Source organism: Sebastes umbrosus, chromosome 20, assembly GCF_015220745.1.
Source record: "Sebastes umbrosus isolate fSebUmb1 chromosome 20, fSebUmb1.pri, whole genome shotgun sequence".
NCBI lineage: Eukaryota > Metazoa > Chordata > Actinopteri > Perciformes > Sebastidae > Sebastes > Sebastes umbrosus.
Window position 1 is genome coordinate 18228503 of NC_051288.1, and position 8973 is coordinate 18237475.

The window sequence follows — 8973 nt, forward strand, 5'->3', positions numbered from 1 at the left end:
AGAGAGAGAGAGGGGTGAGAGAAAGAAAGAGAGATGGAGAGAGAGAGAAAGAGAGACAGAGAGAGAGAGAGAGGGGTGAGAGAAAGAGAGAGAGAGAGAGATGGAGAGAGAGAGAAAGAGAGAGACAGAGAGAGAGAGAGATAGAAGAGAGAGAGAAAGAGAGAGAGATGGAGAGAGAGAGATGGAGAGAGAGAGAGAGATGAGACACAGAGAGAGAGAGAGAGAGGGGTGAGAGAAAGAGACAGAGAGAGAGAGAGAGAGAGAGAGAGAGAGAGAGAGAGAGCGAGAGGGAGAGAGAGATGGAGAGAGAACAGTCCTATGTCATGTGACCTGGGCTGAGACAACAGAAACTTCCGGTTAGCTCTTAAATCAACCAATCACATCGCAGGCGGGAAGTTCGTCCCAACCAATCAGCGTCCAGCTGGAGCTCCGGCTAAAGGAGTTAGCTTCGGTTAGCTTCACGCATCCACATTGCTTTGTGGCATCTCCACGCTATAATATATACCTTATATTTAACTGTAAATCAAAGCTTAATAACCAGGATCGCTAAAGAAAAGCATCAAAGCACCAAACCGAAGCGGTAAGTAGAGTGAAACGGCTAACAGCAGTAGTTGTAGTGATGTTATCTTTACTGTAACGAGCTAACGTTAGCATTAGCACACTGGTGGTGGTGGCTAGTAGCAGTAGGCTTCAGTGTACATGCTGGATGCAACGTGTTTTCAGTGTAAAACAAGAACACATGTGCTCTAAAACACACAAAGTAAAGTATTGTTCCACCAGCTCTCTCAACAGGAAGCTATGCTATTTATCTTGTATGTTAGCAGAACACAACCGCTGCAACTGAGCTAGGCTAGGCTAACAACAAGCTGCAAAGCCATTGATCCACCTAGTTGTTTCCTCTCTGGTGGAATATCTCAGATCTTCATTCATTTTGAGAGATGTTTTAGATAACTGAGGCATGTGTTATAACTTGTCAGACTCCACAACCAGCACTGCTCCCAGTAGACCACTTACACACCAAAAAACTGACAATAACCTGATATTTTCATTCATTCATTCATTCATTCTCACTGTGCAATATCATTTTCCACTTGTGCAAGTGGGGAGTGTACAGCAGCAAAGGGGATAGTGCAAAAAACAAGATGCATCAGCTAACAGTAAAAAAGAGCTAAACAAAGTGTAACAAAATATGAACCATTTAAATAGAAGGGAGTATAAAAAATAGGAGCAGTATATGCAGTATTGACAATAAACAGACTGTTAACAAAATTGCACAAGTGGGAAATGATATTGCACAGTGAGAATGAATGAATGAATGAAATTCCACCTGAAAATATCAGGTTATTGTCAGTATACCAATAATATACGGGGATGAACACAATAACACTACCTGTAGGAATTCAATGTAGTGTATCTGTAACAATGATTACTTTCCTGAAGCATAAGGTATGTAAATAACTTTGTATTTCAGCCACAGAGAGGTGTTGATTAAACTCTGTGGATATTTTTTAAGCTTGAGGAGTTGTTGAGCTAAGGTGTTTATGGTGTGTCCACCCCTGTATATTGGCATGTAATGAAGTATTGTTATATTTAAACGTGTCATTTATGCTTCAAGTAGGTGTCATTAAAGTCACCATGGAACATGACTTAGTTTCAGTCTCAGACCTTATATGTTTCCTCTTTGCAGATGACGGGCTCAAACGAGTACAAGCTAAACCAGGGACCAGAGGACAGCATCTCTGCTGTCAAGTTCAGCCCCAGTGCAGCCCAGTTCCTGCTGGTTTCCTCCTGGGACGGCACTGTCCGTCTCTTCGATGTCGGAGGCAACACCATGCGGATGAAGTACCAGCACACAGCTCCAGTTCTTGACTGTGCTTTTTACGTAGGTCTATTTCTTTCATATTTGTTTAGGTTCCTTATTGCCAGTGTCTGGTTCACACAGATAACGTTCCTATTTTACTTGCAGGACCCAACACATTCTTGGAGTGGAGGTTTAGATGCACAGCTAAAAACTCATGATTTGAACACAGACCAAGGTATGTCACATTAAACCTGCTAAGTACTAATAAAAGGTTTCAGGAAGTATCACCTAAACCTGTCACAGATCTTCATAGCAATGCCATGTATTAGCTGTTTTCATTTATGCTGCTCTATCATTTTATTATCCTTAAACAGATACAATAGTTGGAACACATGATGCCCCCATTCGCTGTGTGGAGTACTGTCCAGAGGTTAACGTCATGGTAACGGGTAGCTGGGACAGATCGGTTCGGCTGTGGGACCCAAGGACGCCCTGCAATGCTGGCACCTTCACTCAGCCTGAAAAGGTAGACACACAGTATAGTATAGTATAGTATAATATACTGTATATAGTATAACAATGTATGCAAGATTTTATGAGTCACTGTATTGCACGAACATCTAAACAACCTAAAGCCTATTTGTTCGATAGGTTTGCACCTCTTAATAAATGTCTCTGGTTGTGGAGTTTATAATCATTGTTACATGTGTTTTTTGTACGTGTCAAGTAAGACTTTCAGCATTTCTAGTGTTGTGTCTCATCTCGTCTCTGTCGTTTTTGTGAAAGGTGTACACCCTCTCGGTGGCTGGAGATAGGCTGATCGTCGGCACGGCTGGAAGACGAGTGCTGGTGTGGGATTTGAGGAACATGGGCTACGTACAGCAAAGACGAGAGTCCAGTCTCAAGTATCAAACTCGCAGCATTAGAGCCTTCCCCAACAAACAGGTACACTTTGAATTCAAATCAACTTTTTATCAATTAAGTGTGCACAGTTCAACAGTTAAAAGTTGTCAGATAATTTGCTCCTAACAGACACAGATTCCTGTGTTAATGAATAGAAGTTGGATGGTAACTTCATATTTTGTGTCTTGGCTTCAGGGCTACGTCTTGAGTTCAATCGAGGGACGTGTAGCTGTGGAGTACCTGGACCCGAGCCAGGAGTTTCAGAAGAAGAAGTATGCCTTCAAATGCCACAGGCTGAAGGAGGAGGGAATTGAGCATGTTTACCCCGTCAATGCCATCTCGTTTCACAGTATTCATAACACCTTTGCCACAGGTACGACCGGCTAGTTGGTACTTGATAAAAGACAATTTGTTTCCACCTACATTTAGTCTGTCTCTGTAACAGGGCAATTTGTTTTTATAAAGCTCATAGATTTCCCAATGACCTTTGGCATTGCGCTGCCAAGGTTGCATGAGGAACACAGAGTTATTATAGATCCATATCTCAGCAGCAACACGGTCTAAATCTTTTTGAGGTTGACCTTGAGTCTCTCCTTCTTCCAGGTGGCTCAGACGGCTTCGTGAACATCTGGGACCCGTTCAACAAGAAGCGCCTGTGTCAGTTCCACAGGTACCCGACCAGCATCGCCTCGCTGGCCTTCAACAACGACGGCACCATGCTCGCCATCGCCGCCTCCTACATGCACGAGAAGGGAGACATCAACCACCCAGAGGACGCCATCTTCATCCGCCAAGTCACAGATGCCGAGACGAAACCCAAGTGAGTCTTCCTCACTTCTTGTGTCCTCGGTACGACGGTTTGTTTTGCTCACTGCGAATCATGTACGCAGCTGCGTGTACAAGGAGCACGTCCAGCTGCAGCATAATGCTGATCTGTATCTCTGCCCGTCCACTTTTCAATATCCGACAGTTGAAAGATAGACAGATGAGAGCTTGAAAATCCTCCCACCGGTTTGTGTGTCCATGCTGTCGTGAATATACACTCAGTGCTGCACAATGTAATGCAATCCACTACAATGGCCCTGTAATACATACTACATTTGTGAAACTAAATCAGTGTTTGACCAGGAACTATAAAAACACCTTTTTAAAAATGTATGAATGTTTGTATGCAGTATTAGGTAAGAAATATTAGACTCCAGCAGTAACGCATCGTTGGTTAAACAGTTTTCCCTCAGAGGGCATTGTGGGTGTTGAATGATGAGTTTTGTGAAGACCAAGGATTAATTTTGTTTAGGGCTGTCAATCGATTCAAATATTTAATCGTGATTAAATATTTTTTTTATCTGTTCAAAATGTACCTTTTTAAAGGTAGATTTGTCAAGTATTTAATACTCTTATCAACATGGGAGTGGACAAATATGCTTGCTTTATGCAAATGTATGTATATATTATTATTGGAAATCAATCAACAACACAAAACAATGACGATATTGTCCAGAAACCCTCACAGGTACTGCAATTAGCATAACAAATATGCTCAAATCATAACATGGCAAACTCAAGTCCAACAGGCAACAGCTGTTTTGACTATGACTTGACCCAATACTGCATGTGATTATCATAAAGTGGGCATGTCTGTAAAGGGGAGACTCGTGGGTACCCATAGAACCCATTTTCATTCACATATCTTGAGGTCAGAGGTCAAGGAAACCCTTTGAAAATGGCCATAACAGTTTTTCCTGCGTTATTTAAACTTATTTGCAACAAGCTAGTATGACATGGTTGGTACCAATAGATTCCTTAGGTGTTTGTAGTTTCATATGATGCCAGCAGCATCACTTTAGCTTTTAAAAAATTGCAAGCTGTGTTAATGTGTTAAAGAAATTGGTGGCGCTAAAACAAATTTGCGTTAACGTGTTATCGCGTTAACTTTGACAAGCCCTGCTTTTGTTGTAATGTCAGTACAAAATGTTCCCACTTATGTCACACTATAGCAACTTTGGAGTATATGGCCTCTTCTCATTGTTGATCCAAGTGTAATAAACTTCTAAAACATCTGTTTTAGCAGACCTTTTTTTTTGGTGCCCAGAATTACTATGGAACTGTATTCAATGAATGGGATATCACTGGTTCAGTGATTCAGTTGATTGAATCCGTTCTTTCCTGTTTTTTGGTTCACAGGTCAACCTAAATCAGCCTTGGAGTGGTTCCCTCTGCGTATGAAGCCTTTTATCACATTTGGGTTATCTGCTGGCATCCAGTGTACCATTACCATATTGTTTGCCATCATTTCTTTCCATTCCAAAAAACAGATTTTCTCTTTTGTATGTTTGTGAAAAACCTTTTCTTCTCTCTTGTTAAATATTTCATTGTTTCTTGTATGTTCTGACAAACCAACTATTGTTTTTCTTGAAATAATAACTGATTTTATATCGAAATTCTTTTGCTCGGTCATTTTGGAGACATCAAACTTTGCTGACTCTAATGATGGAAGTTACATTTAACATCACACCGAAGCGGATCAGTCTTGTAACGTTGATATGAGTTGGACACTTTTGACTGTATAATAAAACCTTTTTATCTCAAGTTTTGTCACATGTACTACCTGCAAAAGAGAACCTAAGAAATGCCAGGAATGTGTTGAGGCTGTCCTCTTGATGATGTGTTGAGGGAAAGCGATGATCCACTCGTCTTGCCGAGGGCTCCACTTGCCCCCTGACACTGACCTGTGTTGATAGACATCAGAGGTCTACGGCCTAAACCAGATCCTGCTTTATTATTGGGGGGGAAATTGGGAGAAAACCACTAAACTTGATGACCCGGGCTGCATCTAGCAGACTGAAAGGTTCACACTAAAATCAAATGATTATGAGGCTCATTTATAGATTTCTCTTATTTTTAATGGTGCATCGAGTACCCTGGGTGGTAAATTCAAGGTTTATCAGGCCTGAGTGCTATCAATCTTTATGGCTTCACTGCACGATTGGATTGTTTTTAACTCGAAAATAAGGTTTAATGCATAAAACATTCTACAAATTGTATTACTATAGAAGATAAAGGGTGATAGCGGAGACGTTTCACTGGGCTAATACCTTTTTCATCATTATCGATGAATTTATCTGCTGTTGTTTTGCAAGTTGTTACACTGGTGACAGAGTCGGATGCGACGCAGACCCTTTTTTTAAAGCAGTATTACATGAATGGGAGCGGTGAACACAGAGCAGTGCCCTGCAAAAGTCCTAAGTGGTGTCTTTTTCCCCTCAGTTCACATTTTCAATTGCAACTAATGCAATTTCTGAAGCCTTCAGCCAAAGCAGCAGAGAAGATATAGATGTCAATTATTCCATTTAAGAGCTCCAATTTTTTCTAATGGCTCTATCTGCTTCTGCGGTATCCTGGAAATGATTAGTTCGGATTGGTTAAATGATGTAACTAATTCCCGTGATTGCCGATAATGAGTCCATCTTTGACGTTGGATTATGACTGCAGCTTAATATGAAATGGCATTCATTTTGGGACGTAATTACTGCCCATGAAGCAGGCGGAGAATGGCCGGGGATTTGTTGTTGGGAGGCCACAGCGAATTACCTTGTTTCCTGTCATCTTTGGCTTCCGCTAAATTGGAAAATTGAGTTCTTTGAGTGTGCATTAAAACTGTTAAGGTCTTCTTGTCTGTATTGTTTAGCTGTTTTATAGGAAAAAGGTAATTTTGCAGCCAATTTGTCTGGTGCATTGAAGCTATTTGTAGTTTTTGCAGTACTTTAAAGGATTTATTAAGGCCCGTAACTTAACAAATTGCAGCAGATAAATCTGGCATTATCTATCAGCATCTTCCCCCAAGCCTGTCTCCATAGATCTCTCTCTTTTTTTGTTCCTTCAGCGAAGGCCCAGTTAACCATATCTGTGGTTGTGTGGCCAGGCTCTGGTTTCCAACCGCTGAAGTGTTGCAGACAGTTTGGCTCTACATGAAACCGTTACATGACAATTAAAATGGGTGATTGTGCTCCAACAGCCTGTCATGTGCATTTAACCCGACCACAAAAGGCTCTTATGTTCACTCAAGAGGGCACAGATGACCTTCAAGCAGACACCTTATCTCTCAGCAAGGACCGGTTTCTAATATTATATCGAGCTAATGATACCGCCCTTCATGAGCTGTGTAAGAAATGGGGAAATCACATGATGCATCGGGAAAATGTTGACAGCATTTTGTGTCACGGTTTGTCTTCTGTTTCGAGACACATTGACACAATGCAACAATGCAGTTTCTTCTTCCTTAGTAATAAAGATAAAGCTATTCAGTGTTTTTAATAACCATACAGCAGCATTATTTCATTTTATAACACTCCCTGTATTTACACGCCAAAAAATGAACTGTTTCATTGAAAGGCTTTCTGACCACGCTGGGACATGCTTCCATGAAGATGGTGTTGAAACTGATATCCATTGATGGAAGCAGTTCAGCTGCTCAGTAACAAAGTGTTTTTAAATAATATTTTGTTTAGAAAGTTTGTCTTATGGAGGGTGTCAACCTCAGGAACATGCATGAAGGGTTTAAAGAGGACCTTTTTATGCAGGAAAAGCCCAGTCTGCTCTGATTGGTCAGCTGGCCCACTCTGTTGTGATTGGTCAACCGAACCAAACTCATTTGACTCCGCTCCAGCTCCGCTCTAACTTGCTTTGTTTGTTTGAGGGCGTGCCAAACTAGCCGCTAGGCAAGTAGTATGCAAATGTGTTACTCTGTGACATCACAACGTTACGGAAGGAAAGGCGGGACTTTAAGCAAGGCGTTTCAGGCAGTTCAGGAGCACAACAGTATAATAGGTCGTCTTTAAAATTTGGGAGCTAGTTTCTAATAAAATTCTTTACTTTACTTTCTTGTAACTAATTGCTTTACACAATAAATGCTATGTCGGTCAGTAATAAACCATTAATAAAGACATATTTTGGGTTGCCAGGTTGCAGTTTATAGCAGTGAACATCCTCCTCCAGCATATCTTGCTTTGTCTTTTAGCTAGCTCTTAAATTCAACATTAAGTCCCCTTCTGTGGACAGTTCAGTTCAGTATTTATGACTTATTTCTTTTATTCCCTTTCTTGCTGAGAGTTAGATAAGAAGATTAATACCACTCTCATGTCTGTCTGTTAAATATGAAGCTACAGTTGGCAGCTGGTTAGCTCAGCATGAGGGTGGAAACTGTAAAACAGGGCTCATAATCGGCTATAGGAGTGTAACATATTTCAAGTCAAACAATGGCCTTATAATTTAAAATAGCAGTTTTGTACACAACCACCAAACATGGGCCAAAACAAAGACACTGGTCTTGTCCTCTGTATGGTTGGCGTCCTGTTTCCAGTACATCCCAGCTGGGGAATGAAACCTGAGCTTTTCTCTTGGACGTGGCTGTGGCCGGCCCCAGCACCTCACTCAGAGCTCCCCCTGCCCCGAGGAGGCTTTTAAAGAGCTTTGGTGGGCAAGACAACATCTCCTCGAGAGCATTGTAGTTACATTAGAGCCTAATTAGACGCTAAAGCTCAAGGCCATGTAAACCACCGCTAGGTTTCACACTCGCAGCCATCCATCTCTTTGCAGGCCGGGCAGGCAGGCAGCATGGGGCCGACTGGTGGAGGGGACGCTCACCTGGGAGCTGGGCTATATAGTAAATCAAAAATCTCTGGGTGTGACAGGAGGGTCACAGATTTTGGGGGCTCGAGGTTCCTTTTTGGCTCCTAGGCTTTGTGCGGCAGATTAATCATATGGTGAAGAAAGGTGTGGCTTAGAATCAGACCTGTAAGACTGTGAAACCAGATTGAAATTACCACGGTTATTTGAGAGTATGAATGAGAGATTGTATGGTAGTATGCTGAATTTAGATTACAGATTTTCACCATAAAATATCCCAACAGCCTCAGAGAGCTGCAACAGTAGCATGGCTGACTCTTATTATTTCGGTACGTTCAACTTAAAGGTACACTTATATCATTAAAGGTGCAGTGTGTAGGATTTGGCGGCATCTAGCAGTGAGGTTGCAGATTGCAACCAACAGAAACTTTTCCCATGTGCCAAGCAAGTAGAACTTCGGTGGCCGACATGAAAACGCGATTAGCCCTATAGCCAGTGTTTGGTTTGTCCATTCTGGGCTACTGTAGAAACATGGTGGCCAGCTCCGTGAAGAGGACCTCCTCCGTATGTAGATATAAACGGCTCATTCTAAGGTAATAAAAACACAATGATTCTTATTTTCAGTTGATTATGTAAGGGTTTAT

The 8973-nt window shown here is 41.6% G+C and overlaps 1 protein-coding gene across 1 annotated transcript; it reads left to right on the forward strand.

Moving 5' to 3' along the window:
* The first annotated feature begins 369 nt into the window (after positions 1-369).
* Positions 370-5145, forward strand: bub3 (BUB3 mitotic checkpoint protein). The gene is made up of 8 exons (XM_037756067.1): positions 370-580; positions 1688-1882; positions 1967-2036; positions 2176-2327; positions 2588-2746; positions 2900-3077; positions 3308-3524; positions 4889-5145. Exons 2-8 carry the CDS (start codon positions 1688-1690, stop codon positions 4896-4898), a joined length of 981 nt encoding a protein of 326 aa, XP_037611995.1. The 5' UTR covers positions 370-580; the 3' UTR covers positions 4899-5145.
* The last annotated feature ends 3828 nt before the right edge of the window (positions 5146-8973 follow it).